Source organism: Crotalus tigris, unplaced genomic scaffold (genome assembly GCF_016545835.1).
Source record: "Crotalus tigris isolate CLP2741 ecotype Arizona unplaced genomic scaffold, ASM1654583v1 scf7180000017725.2566008, whole genome shotgun sequence".
NCBI lineage: Eukaryota > Metazoa > Chordata > Lepidosauria > Squamata > Viperidae > Crotalus > Crotalus tigris.
In genome coordinates, this window is record NW_024096593.1 from 1218700 (window position 1) to 1237888 (window position 19189).

The 19189-nt window shown below is 36.8% G+C and overlaps 1 protein-coding gene across 2 annotated transcripts in view; it reads right to left on the reverse strand.

Moving 5' to 3' along the window:
- FREM3 (FRAS1 related extracellular matrix 3) overlaps nt 1–19189 on the reverse strand; it is a 79099-nt gene that overhangs the window by 13269 nt on the left and 46641 nt on the right. The window contains exons 7-16 of one of the 2 annotated variants that reach the window (XM_039338959.1): nt 14034–14183; nt 12077–12286; nt 10201–10398; nt 9234–9398; nt 6786–6968; nt 6488–6618; nt 4213–4371; nt 3448–3540; nt 3237–3353; nt 1978–2106 (exon numbers count right to left, since the gene is read on the reverse strand). In XM_039338959.1, coding sequence (XP_039194893.1) covers nt 3276–3353; nt 3448–3540; nt 4213–4371; nt 6488–6618; nt 6786–6968; nt 9234–9398; nt 10201–10398; nt 12077–12286; nt 14034–14183 — 1367 coding nt within the window. In that variant the 3' untranslated portion in view covers nt 1978–2106; nt 3237–3275. Of the gene's footprint in view, nt 1–1974; nt 2107–3236; nt 3541–4212; nt 4372–6487; nt 6619–6785; nt 6969–9233; nt 9399–10200; nt 10399–12076; nt 12287–14033; nt 14184–19189 lie in introns of those variants that run through there. The other variant, XM_039338958.1, reaches the window with a different exon arrangement.

The following is a 19189-nucleotide window of genomic DNA, read 5'->3' on the forward strand; positions in this document are numbered from 1 at the left end:
ACTGTACAGCTAGGGAAAAATTATTTGATCCCCTGCTGATTTTGTACATTTGCCCACTGACAAAGAAATGATCAGTCTATAATTTTAATGGTAGGTATATTTTAACAGTGAGAGACAGAATAACAATAAAAAAATCCAGAAAAACGCAGTTCAAAAAGTTATAAATCGATTTGCATTTTAATGAGTGTTATTTGATCCACTATCAATCATCAAGATTTCTGGTTCCCAGGTATCTTTTATACAGGTAACGAGTGGAGATTAGAAGCAATTTCTTAAAGGGAGTGCTCCTAATCTCAGTTTGTTATCTGTATAAAATACACCTGTCCACAGAAACAATCGATCAATCAGATTACAAACTCTCCACCATGGCCAAAACCAAAGAACTGTCCAAGGATGTCAGGGATAAGATTGTAGGCCTACACAAGACTGGAAAGAGCTACAAGACTATCACCAAGCAGCTTGGTGAGAAGGTAATAAGAGTTGGTGCGATTATTTGCAAATGGAAGAAACACAAAATAATTGTTAATCTGCCTCAGTCTGGGGTTCCATGTAACATTTCTTTTTGTGGAGTTTCAGTGATTCATTAGAACAGTGAGGAATCAGCCCAGAACTACATGGGAGGATCTTGTCAATGATCTCAAGGCATCTGGGACCATAGTCATCAAGAAAACAATTGGTAACACACTATGCCATGAAAGACTGAAATCCTGCAGTGCTTGCAAGGTCCCCCTGCTCAAGAAAGCACATGTACAGGCCTGTCTGAAGTTTGCCAATGAACATCTGAATGATTCAGAGGAGAACTGGGTGAAAGTGTTGTGGCCAGATGAGACCAAAGTTGAGTTCTTTAGTATCAACTCAACCCGCCATGTTTGGAGGAGGAGGAGGAATGCTGCCTGTGACCCCAAGAACACCATCCTCACCATCAAACACGGAGGTGGAAACATTATGCTTTGGGGGTGTTTTTCTGCTAAGGGGACAGGACAACTTCACCGCATCAAAGGGATGATGGATAGGGCCATGTACCGTTAAATCTTGGATGAGAACTTCCTTCCCTCAGCCAGGTACTGAAAATGGGTTGTGGATGGGTATTCCAGCATGACAATGACCCAAAACACATGGCCAAGGCAACAAAGGAGTGGCTCAAGAAGAAGCACATTAAGGTCGTCCAGTGGCCTAGCCAGTCTCCAGACCTTAATCCCATAGAAAACCTATGGAGAGAGCTGAAGGTTCAAGCTACCAAACGTCAGCCTTGAAACCTTAATAACTTGGAGAGGATCTGCAAAGAGGAATGGGACAAAATCCCTCCTGAGATGTGTGCAAACCTGATGGCCAACTACAAGAAACGTCTGACCTCTTTGATTGCCAACAAGGGTTTTGCCACCAAGTACTAAGTCATTTTTTGCAAAGGGGTCAAATACTTATTTCACTCATTAAAATGCAAATCAACTTATACCTTTTTTGAAATACATTTTTCTGGATTTTTGTGTTGTTATTCTGTCTCTCACTGTTAAAATAAACCTACCACTAAAATTATAGACTGATCATTTCTTTGTCAGTGGGCAAATGTACAAAATCAGCAGGGGATCAAATACTTCCCCCGCACTGTATATGAATATATTGCATGAATCCTCAAGTCTAAGCTTTAGGTGAAACATTATCTAGAATAAAAAATAAATAATTTTTAAGTGTATGAATTTGTTCTAAATTGAATTCATGGTCCTATTCCCAAAACCACTCCTGCTTACTACAAGCTTTCTTCATTTTAGCACTAAATCTAACAGATTTTCTCTATCTTATGTTTAAGCATTAATATAACATTCCTTGTTTGTTAAGCACGTTATGCATGAACAAAGATGAGGATAAACATTAAAAGTTGTCTTTGAATTATTGTTTCAAAAATCTCCTTGTGATGACAATTGGTGCTGCACCATTTCAACTGTTCTGATTCTAGTGGCACATATGCCCGGTACTTACCATCTATATGAGGCATGGTAACCGAAAACCTGATCAGGTTTGGATAGTCAGGATCATCAGGACCCATGTAATGAATTTTGGCTGAGAAAGGCTCTGCTCCAACTGTACCCAGAATACGTGGTTGGCACAGACCTATTGGAAACAGCAATGCCTATTGATTGATTTAAATCAAGCCACATCTCTCATTAATGTGACTCTGGGAAGCTAATACAATTATGAAAAATAAGTACAGGTAATCTTTGACTTATAACCACAATTGAGCCCCATTTCCATTGATAAGCAAGGCAGTTGTTAAAGTGAATTTTGCCCCAATTTAGGATCTTTCTTGCCACAATTGTTAAGTGAAATCACTGCAGTTGTTAAATCGGTAACACACTTGTTAAGTGAACCTGTCTTCCCCATTGATTTTGCTTATCAGAAGGTCACAAAAGCTGATCATTTGACACTGCAATTGTCATAAATATGAGCCAGTTGCCAAGTGTCCAAATTTTGATCATATGACCACGTGATGCATAAATGTGAAAAATGGTCATAAGTCACTTTTTTCAGGGATGCTGTAACTTTGAATAGTCACTAAATGAAAAATTGTAAATTGTATTATCTTAACATACTTTTATTTAGAAGAATTGATTTACAACAATGCTCATGCTTTAATAGTATATGCTGATAAATGCCTGACATGGAATTCTATGTCTAAATGCCCTCTCCAAGTGTCATTAAGTTACTAACATAATCTCCAATATTAGGCAGGTCACATTGACAATACACATATCAAAATACGTGTAAATAACATAGATTTCGAAATCCTGTCCCAATAGTTTCTCTCACAGACAAATTGTAGGAAGTATCAGATTACATACAGACTTAGAGCAACACTGATCCTTTGATACTATAAAAGCCAACTTTATATTTTCTTTGTATGTATGGAAACCAAAATGTTATAAGTTTGTTTTCAAATGACATAAATGCAGAGGAATAGCTCTAGTCATAAAGCTAGTGTCTCTATTTTTTACTGGCCAAATTCCACAAGTTCTTAAATATTTTAATTTCAAATTATTTTTTTTTAAAAAAATAAAATTATACCTAGTACAATAAATATATTGAAGTGCAAAGGTTGAATGTCGTATCTAACTCCCTTTGCTACTAACTTAATAATCACTCTTCTAAGTGTTCTTTTTCATTACTAAAAGAAACATTTCTAGGAAAGAATGTTCTATCTGAATAAAAGTGTTCAGAATCACTTAATGGTTTATTAAACTTACCTTCTTCTCTATTTATTACGTGGATGCGACTCAACAGTTCTAAGCCCACATCTCCATTGGCCTTGACAGCACGTGCTGCACATTGAACCCTGGATCCAGCTTGGAAATAGATGGAGTCTAAAGCAATTGATTTGGTGTTAGTGAAGAAAGTATTGGAATCTACTTCACGCATAGGGCTGGTTACACCATCCATGCCACTTGGGGCACTTACAAGCCAACGATACAAGGTCATTGTGTCATTGATGTTTTCAGCAGCACAAATAGATCCAGTCTTGTCATAATCTGAGTATTTGGGGTTGCACGCCTAAATGCCAAGATGCACATAATATATCCATTTAGTGACATTTAAATCTTTACCATGAACAATCCTTAATTAAGATAAAATAATAAAATCTTTGTCTTTTTTTGTTTCACTAGAGCATTTAGCAAATTTCTTGTTCCTGTTATCACTTCATAAATCTGATATTCATCCTAGCTGAGGAATTAAGTATTACTGGCTCTGGCATTTAAATATAAAATCCAAACGTTGTAGAAACACTTCAATTTATTAAAGCTTTGAATGAAAAAAGATACTGATATCATATCTATTAGAAAATCAGGGAAAAGAAAAAAATGAAGTATCAGTAGATTATCTAGGAAGTTGCAAGAAGATTTAGATCAAGTTTTAATTCTATGGAGAATGCATATGTAACATTAAGGAGACATCTATTCTTTGACATCAGTTTCTTTTCTGTGAAATCAGCATTAACATGATTTTTTCCCGCAGGCAAAATTTTGAGGGCAAAAACTATAACTAATATTCTTAACATTAAATTTACTATGTTTTTAAATAGATACCAATAATCAAGTAAAAGACTGATTTGAAGTGATAAAGTGAAACTTTCCAGAAGGTTCGAAGATTAAATTCAAATATTTTTTTTCCACCTAGTAGTAGAAAAATTAGACATTATAATTTGGAAAAAAAGATGGATCGTACCGTTACACACACAATAGGATATCCATTGGGAGGCTGGGGATTTATTTTGCTTTTGGCAGTGTCATCATACAACAGAAGTGTTACAACTTGTGGCACAGCTGGGAAAGTCACATCTGCCATGCTATCCATTTCTTCAATGTATATAATGGCTTTACTCATCTGAATAGAAAAACATAAAAAGTTTCTATCCGCAAATATAAAGCTGACATGAAAGTATGCTTCCATAACCAGCTACATTATAGATAATATAATTAATGTTAAAATTAGTCTACCCAGAAATAAGAGAGTGCAGAATATGAAGATATAAATTCAAGGAGCATACCATCCACATTTGATTAATTTCTGAAGCAGAAAATATTATGAAGACTTCTTTCTCATAATAAAATATAATAACCAAGAACTAGAATATATGAAATAATTATTAACTTAGTCCTTTTCATGATATTTGAAACCTAACTTACGATAGGTTATGATCATAAGACTTGTCTTATGCCATTACTATCCATTCTAAAGGATGATTTGAAAAATTTCTTTTAGTTAGAAGAAGAAAACTTGACAAAGGGAATCCTTGGAACCATTCCATGCCTCTGAAAGCATATCAATCAGGAAAATGTTTTCCAAATTATTTGATAAAAGAAACACCTATGTCCAATTCATCTTGATAGTGGTTCATATGGATCAATCCATATTTGCTAGAAAGATGTAGATTCAGATCTAGAATTCAATAATACTAAAACTATTTTTTACTGATGGCAATTAGATATTATTGGAAGGCATCAACACTTATTTTGTCAGTCTATTGCAGGTAGTCCTCGAGTTATGAATGCAATGGAGTCTGCCCATTCCATTCGTAACTTGAGATTTGTAGGACTGAATGGCGAACCTTGAACATGATCACTCCCTGATTTTGCCCATGCATTCGCTAACTGAATGAGCAGTTCATTAAGTGCACATGAGATATCTCAGGATGGGGAAGGCCATGAGAGGGGGCCTAGGGCTGGAACAGGCCACCTGATTCAAACCACCCAAGGCCTCCCCCATGAGGGTGAGAGATACCTCATGCTCCCCACAATTGCTTTCCCTCCCCCATCCTGCCATGCTGGGTCACTTACCTTGCGAAGATCTAGCAAGCTGTCTCCTCACCAGCGTTTCCTCTCCAGCCTCTCTATTGCACAAGATCACGGCACTCAGAAGCTTCTAGTCTCCATGCAAAATGTTTGCAAACTGATGAGAGGTTTGGGGTCAGCAAAATTTCTGCTTCAACATTTCCAGCCAGCTTGCAATTTTTTTGAGTGCCAAGACTGGAAGCTTCTGGGAGCTATGATCTCACAGGACTTCAGGCTTCCAGTCGCCACACAAAATATACTTGAGGAAAGGCCTTTGCCAACGAGAACGGAAGCTAGGAGCGACATATGCATCCATCCTAGACTTCATTCTTCGTGGCAAAGCCTTTTGTACAGATCTTTTCCAGGCCTCCATTTGCAGAGAACAGAGGCCTAAAGCACCATGACAGCATATGAGATCAATAGTGTGAGATCTCGTGCTACTGATCTTGCATGAGCTTGCAGTACTTTAGGCCTCCATTATCTGCAAATGCACCGAAGGCCTGAAGCAGCGAAACAGGCCAAGAAAGGAAGACTCTAAATCTTCATAAAATGAGGATCTTCATAAAGTGAGGCCTAGTGTCTATGGAGACCCAAGGGTGAGAGGGGGGGAAGGAATAGCCAGGGTGAATGTTGCAGTGCCTCTGCGGTCGTTTATAAGGGTGAACAACTGCCATGATGCTGCAACATTCATAATTTCAGGACTTGTTCGCAAACACTAGGGGGCACTTATTGCATAACTTCGAACATTCACTAATGAAACATTCATAACTCAGGGATCACCTGTAGTCAGTCTAGAGATTTTAAATCAAGCCAAAGCATTAAATCTTTCTTAATGCTCAATGCCTGGTTGGATTCAATGCTTCTAAACTTTTCAAATAATAGAAGCAGGACTGAGCAAAGCCTTTGCTTCCAGTTTGGTCTCCAACAGTAGACATGTATTTTGAACAGTTAAGGCTTTTAATCAGGGCTTTTTTCTCATAGAATGCCCAGAACGGAGTTCCGGCACCTTTCTTGGATGGAACCTTGTAGGGTAGGCAAGGCGGGTTGTATGATGTGTGTGAGTTCCGGCACCTCTTTTTTTTTTAGAAAAAAAAGCACTGCTGTTAATGCTTTGACATTTCTGAATCATCCTCAACTGATGGATTAGGGCAAAGCATTTGGTTATTTACCTGTGTCTCAGCCACCATATTCTCATCAGGTTTCAAATGCACTGTAAATGCTTCACGCATTTCTCTCACCCCATCATACAAAACTTCAACCTCAACATAGTGCTCAGTTTCTCCTTCTTTAAATTCAATATCTAAAATGAATCATGAGAAATGGGTCATGTCTGTGAAATATGAATATTCATCAGTTAAAGTTTTGCGTTCACATTTTGTAGCATTAACAGCATATCTAATTCCAGATTCTTTAAAATCTTATGCATTAACATTTGCTGCAATATCCAATTTAGGATCAAAATCTTACCCTCAGACATTGGATTATAGTCTTCTCCAGAAGCAGCTGAGCCATCTTTAGTATGAATTCTTACAATAGAAACTTTGGAAGTATCTCCAAGTCGCAAGACTGAGATCTTTAAAACTGCAATCTCCCCAGGCTGCTGCGGTTCTTGAATGTTGTATTTCACCTCAGAGAATGTAATCATTGGTTCTGCAAGACAACTGGAAAATGTCAACTTCTCCTTTCAATCAAGGCTAAACTTCAGTATAGCTTTTAAGAATAGGCTGAGACAGGAAAGAAGTCCTAACAACATATGTATGTATGTATGTATGTATGTATGTATATGTATGTATGTATGTATGTGTGTGTGTGTATATGTGTGTGTATGTGTGTGTTTGTGTGTGTGTGTGTGTATAGGTCTCTGGTTATTCGGGTTTTCTCCCGCGTAAAATTGGAAATGTCTTGGTGACGTTTCAACGAAGTCTCATTCATCATCTTCAGGCTGGTGCTTTCAGCTTTGTGCTCCTAGAAGCAATGTGTGGTTGTAGCTGTTTCTTCCTTTTAACTGCCAGGAAGAAACAGCTACAACCACACATTGCTTCTAGGAGCACGAAGCTGAAAGCACCAGTCTGAAGATGACGAATAAGACTTCGTTGAAACGTCGCCAAGACACTTCCAATTTTACGCGGGAGAAAACCCGAATAACCAAAGACCTACATACAAACACCCGCGAAAACCTCAGAAAACATATATATATATATTATGGTCTTTGGTTGTTCGGGTTTTCTCCCGCGTAAAATTGGAAGTGTCTTGGCGACGTTTCGACGAAGTCCCATTCGTCATCTTCAGGCTGGTGTTTTCAGCTTCGTGCTTCGAGGAGCAATGTGTGGTCTTAGCTATTTCTTCCTTTTAACTGCCAGTGGGGGTATGAACTGATTGGGTGGGAGCTTGGCTGTGTTCTGATTGGGTGGAGGTGTGTTCTGATTGGTTAGGGGCTTGGCTGTGCTCTGATTGGCTGGGGGGTTGACTGTGCTCTGATTGGCTGGGGGGTTGGCTGTGCTCTGATTGGCTGGGGGAGTGTTCTGTTTGGGTGGGGGCTTTGTTGTGCTCAGGTTAGTCTGAGTTGCAGGGGGATTTAAGATGGTGGGCTGCCTTGCTATTTTTTTGGCTTCGCGTTCGTGGTCGTGCCTCATCTTCATGGAGGGTGTCAGTTTGCTTCATGTATGGATTGGAGGAGTTTAAAGTGGCTAATGATGCAGCTGTGGTCTGGCTTCTGGTTTGTGGTTGTGCCTCATCATCGGTGTGGCTTTGGGTTTGCTTTTTGCGTGGATGTGTGGTGGTGACATCCTGTGTGGTTTTTGTGAGTGTGGCTCTGGTGTCATTTTTTGTGTTAGGGAGTCGTTTGTCAATAAGGGCGGGTTTCCAAATGGCTGGTAGGTGGGAGGTATCATCTCGTTTGTTCATGCTGTGTGGGCGTTTTTCTATCTCGATGGCTTCTCTGATTATAAGAAGCCGAAAACACCATCAATAAGCCGAAAACACCAGCCTGAAGATGACGAATGGGACTTCGTCGAAATGTCACCAAGACACTTCCAATTTGACGCGGGAGAAAACCCGAATAACCAAAGACCTACATACAAACACCCGCAAAAATCTCAGAAAATATATATAGTCTGTATCAGAGGGTACACATGAAAAAAAAAGATTTTAAGTAAGTATTAAGGATTTCCTAATAAGCCACTAAACAATAGAAAGTTGATAAACTTTTTTGATAGAGGCAGAGGCTGTAATAGAAAGCCTCTTATCAGGCCTAAAGTATTTATAAATGTTAATTCTTTAGTGTGACCAATTTATATTCAGCTATAGTTCTCTCTCCACTTCAGTCTTTTTATTTACTACTTTATTTTATTCAGTGGTGGAGAAGGGGCTAAACATTTCTACATTTTGAAAGAGAGGGGTACAAGTTGTAACATATTTTCATAATATTGTACATTCAAAAACTGCTTAAAACATGTCACTGCATTGTAATTTTTAATGTGACAAAAGAGAAATTATTGATTATATGTGATTAATGTTTTAGGTACTTTTAATTAATGTACTTTTAATTATATTTAATCTATAAAAAAGTGCAATTTAATGCTTTACCTGATACACATTAAAAATGTGACACTCATCTAGAAAATATAATAAAATAAAGGGTATTTTGTTTTAAACTATTTATTTTATTAGACAATGGGGTTTAGGATAATTTTGAAGGAAAACAGCCAATTTACTATTATCTAAAAAAAAGTTATTGACCATTTGACTTCTTTTCATGGCTTTAAATTTTAGAAGTATTGTCCTTCAATGCAGAGATTAGCAATATATAAACAAATTCTATTTTTTTTACATAATAGTTGTCCATTTTCACACCCCTTGAAGTAATAATCTAAAGGTCCCTCTACAGAAAGAATAGCAAATGGCTCATCAACCTACTGTCTTCTTCATCCTTAATTTTCATCAGCACTTCTTTTGGCTCCCCAATGGAAGCACCAAACAAAGAGGTACTTTTTGGAGTTCCAAGCAACAGTCTGAACTCTTCCTCCTCTTCATAGATAGCATCATCTTCCAAAACCACAAAACAGGGTTTTTCTATCTCTCCTTTAGGAAGCAAAAAGCCAGAGTAGCTGTTATAATACATTTTGACTCTTGGTGATTTCACAGATGTGTGTCCATTTAGGTTTGTTTATTTTACAGCCCTATGAAACCAGTTTTTCATTAACGTATTCCAACATGGTTTTTCAATCTTCCCTGAAAATTCCTGGTGATCCTGAGCCAAATACTAGACAAGTCCAATTGCTTAGTTTTCAAGACCAGCCAGTTCAACCAAGAACTGCCAACTGCTGAATCTACCATTTAACTTTAGAATCCATATTAAAATCACCGATGTTATTAAATACTATCTTATATAACCACTGAATATTGGGATGTGTAAATAATCAATCTTGAGAAATTGATTTGTTTCGAGCTTCAGTTCCCTTCATGCTAACCAATTCTCCAATGCAATAAATTTTTGTCCAAAATATCCATAACAAAACTTATATTCTCTTCTAAAGTTCACAGGACTAAAAATGATAAATTTAAGCAACAATAATAACTAAAACAGGAAAACAAAAAAACATCCCCACTAAACTCTGCTTGATCAAGCAGCTGTTCACAAGCCCCTCTGTTCAGACAAAGAGTTAAAAAATACTTGAGGTACACAAATCTTTTATAGTGTGGTTTCTATAACCATTGATTAATAAAAGACTCAATTGTTTCCATCACAGCAGTGGAAGCAAAATCAGCGGACAACATGACAACCTAGGTTTCTAGCTTTATATTCATTGAACTTTCAATTACAATTTGTATGTTTATATAGTATACCTGAATGCAAACACCCCAACAGGTAAGGAGATCTTACCTGGTAGGAATGTTATTATTGAATCATCTGTGTTTGGTCTCTCCTCATAGTCCAACATAACCTGGGCAGAACCTTGGCGAGTGTAGCAGCGGACAGTAGACTTATGATTAACATCTCCATTTCGTAAGATTATAGCTTCCACCTGACCATCTTTTTCATTCACAATGTAGAGTGGTTCCTTAAATTGGACTTTGGGTACTGCAAAAGAAATATGAATTATTCTATTCCATAGTCATGTCCACCTCATTTAAGTTCACTCTGTATATTCACTTTTCACTAATGTATACATAATTAGCAGAATTGTCAAATTTATAATCAGGGCTGCTCATTTAAGAACTTGTTATATCAAAACATTTGGGGAAACTTGTACAGGTGACTCACTTATCTGAATATATACTGCTCTATGCCCTGTACATAGGTACTCCTTTTATTTTAATTTGTCAGCCAAGATTATATTCTTGTGTTTTTGATATTGTTGATTACCTAATCATTAGTTTAGTTATGTTTACACATTATGACAAATACCTATGACATGGGTTCTCTGCCATAGATATCATAATGTATAAACATAACTAAACTATTGATTAGGTAATCAACATAGGTTCTACCTATGTCATTTATAGATTAGGATTTATGAATTAAGAGGTTAAAAAAAATCCCACTGCATAATATGATGTCAGAAACCAGTTGATGGAATTATTTTATATAAAGAATTTAAACAAAAGCCATAAAAATACAGATGAGCCTCAAATTACAACAATTCATTTAGTGATTGTTTGGAGTTGGAATGGCACTGAAAAAAGTGACTTTTGACGATTTTTCACTCTTACAACCATTGCAGCATCCCCATCATCAAGTGATCAAAATTCAGGTGATTGACTCTTATTTATAACAGTTGCAGAGTCCTGGGATCATATGATCACCTTTTGCAGCCTTCTAACAAGCAAAGTCAATGGGAAAGCCAGATTCACTTAACAACCATGTTGTTAACTTAACAACTGCTGTGATTCATTTAACAACTGTGGTCAGAAAGATCATAAAATGGAGCAAAATTCACTTAACAACTGTCTCATTTAGCAACAGAAATTTTGAAGTTAATTGTGATTGTAAATCGAGCACTACCTATACTTAAAACTTGATTTCTTGGAGAGCATTTTGTTAGAGCAGCATTCTCCGGCTTCCTTCCTTCAGGTATATTAACTTCCAAACTCCATATCATCAGTTGATATTAATCTTGTTTGCTAAAAATGATGGGAATTAGTTAAAGTTTTGAAGAGACCAGGTTGGAGACAATTGTATCAAAGGCTATTAGTAAGAAAATTTGTTCTAATTTTGTCTTTAATTGACAGGAAAGCTATTTTCTTCATGTTTGAATAGTTGCCAATGAAAGCTGTAAGATATTTAGAAGTGCCATTTTTTATTCTACTCTAAAGGATGCTGTTAGAAGGCAAAGTTACAAATGTTTCAAAATTATTAAAAATGAAGGAAAATAATGGCAAAACGATATCACTAATTAACATCTTTTTTTAAAGAAATTACAAACTCCAGATCTATAAGATCTGCATTAGTCATTTCAACCTTTTCTGGAAGTGAAGTGTAGCTTAGGATGGTTCTCCAGATTTATAATGAATTCCAGTATAGTCTATGTCCTAGTACTATCTTGGTAGCTAGGTAGGTAGAAAGGAAAGAATGCTTTCTCTAAAATTCAGACTTCCTGGATATAATTTCCTTTTTTTTCTAAAAAGTATACAGATTCTATTTTCCAAATTCAGTTTTAGCACTGTCTTGTATGCACGTATGGATCTGTTATCTTCTAGTTTTACCAGAAAATATTTGGTAAATAGTCAATTTATAGAAAACAATCTGCAATGCTTACAATCAGTGATGGTATCATTTATGATAATAGTAGCTTTGCTTGGCTCTCCAAGCACTGCATTCACTGGCATCTGGAGAACAAGTTCAAACTTTTCTGGGCCTTCAAGAACGGGCTGTCCTAGATCATCCAAGATAGTTGCACGAAAAGTCTGCATGTTTACCCCAGGAGCAAAATCCATGTTTTGGCTTATGCCAACATAATCAACTCCAGCTAAAAGAAGAAGAGAGGACATTTAATTATGTGTATACTAATGTTCATATGATCCAGATGTCAGGTTATACACATTTTAACATGTTTTTTTCATGTATTTTGGACACCCAACCATAGGACAATTGAACTTTCTATCACTTTAGAGAACTGTTCTAGAATGTCAAAAGGAGATCAAATAAAAGGCTACAATAATCAAAATCACTTTTTGTCACAGGAAAACCATCACTGACCTTATCTTGTTTTCATCTCTACTTTGAGATTATGTCAGGAAATTTCTAAATTTAACTGACATACAGGAATTAGAATGAGCAGAGCACAGGATATTGAATTTTATTTCCTCAAATTTGAAAGCATTTTTTTCTTTGAGGATACTGCTATAGCATACACAGTAGCTGAATTAGATCATTTTGTGGTTCCAGAATGTGGCTGTGCCAACAAAATAAGAGAGAATCATTCTGTGCCTTATTGAAACAATCTCAGGAAATAAAATTGCAGAATATTGGAGCAACACATTCATTGAATGTTGGGGCTGCTGGAATTTTGCTTATATGGTACTTTTCTATCTACCTATTAGTTTATGAACAATATATAGTTCATATATATGAATCCCTTAATGTCAACATAGGAGAAAATGTTTGGTGAGAAACTACTGAGTAGATATATTAGTATATATTCTGGACCGTATAGCTCTATGTAACCCTAACTCGAGAGCATGTATCAGTATGTTAGAATATTTGGCAGTTATTGGGTTAAATGCTAGGTATGTTGATGGGTCAGTGGGAGGAGTCTCAAAAGGTCATTGGTCATTGGAAGACTTCCTGGACACAAGCCAGATGAGAATGCCTTTGTTCATCCAGCCTCATGTCTCCTAGCCACACGGCTTGGAGATCCTATGCCAACATGTGATGCTTATCAGAAGAAGAGGGGAAAATTCAATATCAATTTACCTGTGGAATGAACCCAATATTGCAAAATATGTTTCTGAACATATCTACATAACAGTGAATTATTGTTTAGGAATAAAAGCGATATTTTCTGTTTATTCTTCTGAGTTATCTATCTGTTTTGGATTGGACAAAAAGCAGTCTGTTCTGTCTGCATGGATCCATGAAAGTCAGTAAGTCCTTGAAGGCTCCTACAAGGCTAATTCTTGGGGTGCTGAGACAAGTGATCAAGACAATCAAAACTATGCCTAATTTCAGGTGTCTCCGCTTAGACAGGGTTTTGAAGTGGATTGGTTGACGTTTACTGAGTGTCTGAGGTTGAAGGTTAGACTTGGCAGCTAGAGGCATACGAAGATTCTCTGACCAACCTGGAAGAGACTACCTATTGTGGAAACACATCTTCAAGCGCGTCATCAATGAAGAAAGGGCTGGACCAGCTGAGGAACTTGTCCAGCTGACAGCCTGGCTAGGCCAAAAATCCGTAATCACTGTGAACGACATCTTCACATCCCATTTGGGCTACCCTGACATCGGCCTTGCAAAGACTTGGGCCACACTTGACAAGGACTATGGTGAACCCACAGTGACGGAGTCCTCGCTTCTGGACCGCGTTGCCATAGGAGGGACGGTTTTTGTTGATCAATCGCAAACCCCAACCCAGGTGAGCATCTCAAAAATCTCCATTCCCAGTAATGGAACAGCACCTCACCTAAAACCACACCTACAACACTGTTCTCACCAAACATTAGTATATATCTACTCAATAATTAGTATATAGTAGTAATACAGATGAAACAATTCACCTTCTGCAGATACTGGTTCAGTTTTCCTGGAACGCACAGTGACAGTGGCTGCTTTAGACAAGTCTGTTCCAGTTCTCCAAACACGAACTTCTACATAGCCAGCACTCTCAGCAACGTAATATTCAGTGCCACCAAAATAAAAAGCAGGTTCTAAGACATAAGGCAAAGATAGGAAAGAAAATGGTAATCACTTTTTTTTTAAAAAAAAAGACCAGAGTTCTTGTATTTAGTCATCTGGACAATTAAAAAAAAAGGGGAAACAAAGGATAAATACTTTTGGAGATTTTAAAATGTTAACAATTGTCAGCTGGCATAAAATAGGGAATCTATCAATATTTTTGGTTTTATTTTTAATGTCCCCAATATTTCCTAGATCCTCACGCTGAGTCAAGATCAGAGAAAATCATGGGGAACATGCAAAAACATATGTAACCTTCACACTCTTAGTAAATTTAATAGATTACTTTTATTTATATCAACAATAGTAACATAATACTGAAAATCTGATTGTACTCTCCTCCTCCTTATTTCCATGTGAACTAGGGACAACTATCTGGCAAAGGTAGAAGGGATCACCTGGAAGGATAAGAAGAACTGCTACCAAGGCAATAGTAGGTATTGTCCAATAAATTACCTGAGAAAATAACTCGGGCAAACCCCTCCCTAATTCACATGAAGATAAATTGAGGGAGTGAGAAGCACATTCAGCTTTGTAAGATTCTGGACAATTCAGGTAGTCCTTGCTTATAGACTGCCTTATTTAGCCACAATTGAAAGTTACATAAAGAAATAAAAAAAACCCCTAGCTTTCCATCCAATCCTTACATCTGCAGCAGTCCACAGTTATGTTATCGCTATTCATGTGCTTCCTAAGTGGCTTCCAAAAGCAGATTTAATGCTGAACACAGAAGTAAAGCCACAAATTGCAGTGAGATGACATCTCACTTAACAATAGAACAAGAAGTTGTGTTGTAAGGACTTCGTGGCCATATGATTTTTCTGCTTAGCAACCACAGCGCTTAGTGACAGAGTTGCCTGTCCCATTTGCAGTTGCTAAGCAAGGACTGTCAGTAAAAATAGTACTGACCTTTATATCCCAAAGGTACTTTTTCATGAGGCACCATCTAACTGGATGGTGGGGAATGGAAGGATTTATACTCCTTGCAAGCAGCTGGTCATTTGCATTATTTCAGAGAGTCATTGAGCCACCTGGAGGCTTATCTGTGTCATCAGGGTTATCTGAATAGTGCAAAAGGGTGTAGAGCCTTCTTGGAATTACTGAAAGGACTGTGTTGTAGATTGGAGATAGATGATGTCGTATCCCTCCCCCTCAGTTGAGAGAGGACTGTTCAGTTTTGACACAGATGGGCTCTTTCACCCCTCTTTCAAACCAGTGATCTTCTCGGTCCAAAATGTAGACTTTGCTGTCTTTGAAAGAGTGGCCTTTCTCTTTTAAATGCAGATGTACTGCTAAATTTTGTCCTGATTAGTATGTTCTTCTGTGTTGGGCAATGCATTTATGAAGTGGTGTTTTGTTTCCCCAATATACAGATCTGCACATGGCTCACTGCATTCTACATTATATTCCTTGCTGTCTGCAAGGAGTATAAATCCTTCCATTCCCCTCAATCCAGTCAGAGCTGAAGAAGCTTCTTGGATGAGAAGTGAAACGTCTTCAAAGAAAAACAAAAAAGTCCAATTGCCTTGTGAAAAAAGTACCTTTGGGACAACCATGACTGGATGACTGAGAATCTCCATAGTCATACTGACATTTATAGTTTGTTAGTTTTGTCTACCTTGCAGGGTTAGCATTCCAGTTAGGGTAACAGACTGAAATATTTGTGCAAATTTTCCATATGTCTCAGACTTAATCTATCTTTCCCTTGTCATTAGTTAATGGTTCTCTCCTTTTTCCTTCAAACTGTCCTCCTTAATCTGAACAGATATTTATCCTACATACATTTACATACACATAGCTCTCTGCAATTAAGATCAATTTTCAAAAAATATAATGATGTAAATATGTCAGGTATAAATTAGACTTTGAACTCATTCTCAGATTATTTTGCCAAGTGCAACCTAAAACCAATTTTCTATAGTAGCATAACTGTGAAAATGCATCTAAAACATTAATATGTGAAACTGAATAGTACAGTGTACTGTGGATAGTAAAGATCTCTTTTTTTAGATTGGATATTGATAACAACAATGCATAATAAAGCCAATGCCAAATAAAATTTATATATAATAATACTCTTACATTTTATTGTAAGTGATAAAATTGAAGGAAGAACCTGTAAATATCCAGCTTTGTAATAGAGTGCTGCAAAACAATTAATTATGTCTTCTAAAAATGCAGAAATATTGATTAGTGCCTATTTCATGAATTGTTAATTAAACATATAAGCAATAGCTTAGAAACAACCAGAGGCTAGGTGTTCCTCAAAGTAAAACCATAAACTCACATTTCCTCATATTAGTAATCAGTTTGTAAAATCTATATTAACTCATGAGCTTTAATCACAAAGGGAAACTTTTTGAATAGCATATAATTTAAATCAGATAATGTAATAGCAAATTAAAGACAAAGCAAAACATTAACTGTTTATTATATCTTAAATTATGGTTCCTGTGACCATTGATGTTTAAGATTGTCATTTATCCCTCCCAAAGTCTGGGATGGCTATAATCTCAACATCTAATTGTGCACTAAACTCTTTTATTTCCTTATCTATTAGCTATGTCATAAGTAAATAAAAATACTTTTATTGTTGAAAATACTAGCCTCCTCACAGTGAAATGTTCTGTGTAAACTACTCATTTAAAAGGCATTTCTGTTTTTTCAAAGAGGTCCTCAGAGAGTTTGCTCAGGCAGGCTATCCCCAGTGGTCCCTCCACAATTGAGAAACACGTGTGCCAGGGCTGAAACCTGTTCTACCTGCCCTGCCACTTAAACATTCCTGTAGAAAACCATGGTAAGATTTCCACTTCCTTGTAAAATCACAAGTTGTTTGCATCTCCATCTTCAAAGCTCATTATCGTATAACTGGATCCTTTGTTGAGTTACACATGAGCAGGCAGCATGTTTCTGCATAACAGGAAAATAATACAAAACCCACAGCTTCCTAGAGTATGATCAAGGGCTAGTAACAAAACCCATATTGTTCATCCCTAGGAGGAATATGAAGATCAAAAGACTAGATTTTTTTGGTCTTGAGTACTTGATTATGCAGCTTTTTCTTTAATAGGAAACATGAGGAGTTTGCTGGACATATAGGTCACCAGCTGTCATATTATTGTGCAGAGTAAACAAACCACTGATTACCTTCTAAAATTCTTAAAATTAAACCTTCCTATCAGTTCTGTATGCATTATTTAATATGATATACAATTTTCATGATGCAAAACAACAGAATTTGTAATATATGATAATTGATATTTTATCAAATAGAATCAAAATCTAATTCTTTTACCAGATTACAAAGTAGATGCTGGATTAAACAAACGGAAGCTTTAATCCCGAATACCTCAACTCACCATCCTCTACGTGTGGTGAAACTACTCTCTCAAAATTCTAGTTGGAAATTCTGAAAGCAACAGTCTGATATGGAAAATGCCAAACTGGGGGATATGTGATCTTCACTTCCTCTTATACTTCGGACAGGTTTTATTTTTAAGGGAGTTTTATTTATTAAAATAAACCTATAACCATAAGTTAAAAGAAAGAAATCAATACATAAAATACAAAAATGACAGTGCATGGGTACTGTTGTCAGTTTTTAAACAATTCTGCATATCCATTTCTTGCTATTCACTAACATAATTTATTTAAGATAAGATAAAGAGATAAAGATAACCTTTATTGTCATTTTTTTTTACTGTGGGCACAATGGCACACATCAAAAATGAAATTTAGTTGCTCATTCTCAAAGTGAAACACATACATGAAACATGCCTAAACATACTATATACAACATATGTATTTCTTTATAGAATGGCAGCCAATTAGTCCAAGAAAGTCAAGCTCTCTCAACATTTCTAAATATGGAATGTCCCGTTATCAGAGTATTCTACATGTTGCCCAAAACAATGTCCTTCAAAATAATTTACATAAGATGATTTAAATAATGGTCCCTTTGCTATATCATCTGGCTCATACTTTGCCTCCTTGATTCCTTCAGTTGTCTTAACTTCAGTTTCTATAATTACAACCTTACAGAAATGAAATAATGCATATCTGAATGCTGATTAATAACAATTGGACTTTTTCTCTTCAAAGGTGCACTGACATACAACAGAATAAAAATCAAGCTATTTGTAATATCCTTATATGACCCTATTTGTGATATCCTGTTTGTTTGATATAATGTTCAAAAGCACCTTGCAATAATCTTGTACAATTTAGACACAAAGCCTGGTCATTAGGTGCTGTGAATGTATGATTTCCAATATTCACAATATTGGAAAGTGCTGGCCTGACATGGAATTACAGGTAGTCCTTCGTTTAGTGCAGTGATTCTCAACCTGTGGGTCGGGACCCCATTTGGGGTCGAATGGCCATTTCACGGGGGTCGCCAAACAAGGCTGTCCGCCATTTTTCCCCCTTTTCTTTGGCCACACCCTTGGCACCCGGTGATGTATAAGTGGTTGGGGGTCACCACAACATGGGGAACTGTATTATGGGGTCGCGGCATTAGAAAGGTTGAGAACCACTGGTTTAGTGACTGTTTGAAGTTACAATGGCATTGAAAAAAGTGATTTATGACCATTTTTCACATGACTATTGCAGCATCCCAATGGCCATATAATCAAAATTCAGACACTTGGCAACTTTATGACAGTTGAGTGTCCTGGGGGCATTGTGACCACCTTTTGCAATCTTCTGACAAGTAGACTCAATGGGGAAGCCAAATTCACTTAATAAGCGCATTACTAACTTAACAACTACAGCAATTCACTTAACAACTGTGGCAAGAAAGGTCTTAAAATGGGGCAAAATTCATTTAACAGCTGTCTTGTTAGCAACATAAATTTTGGGCTCAGTTGTAGTTTTAAGTCGAGGACTACCTGTATTGTGTCAAGCCTGAAAAGGAGTGTGTCATGGTTCTGACAGACAGAGACAAATAAAGCAGAACATTTATCCCTAGTGGGATTGC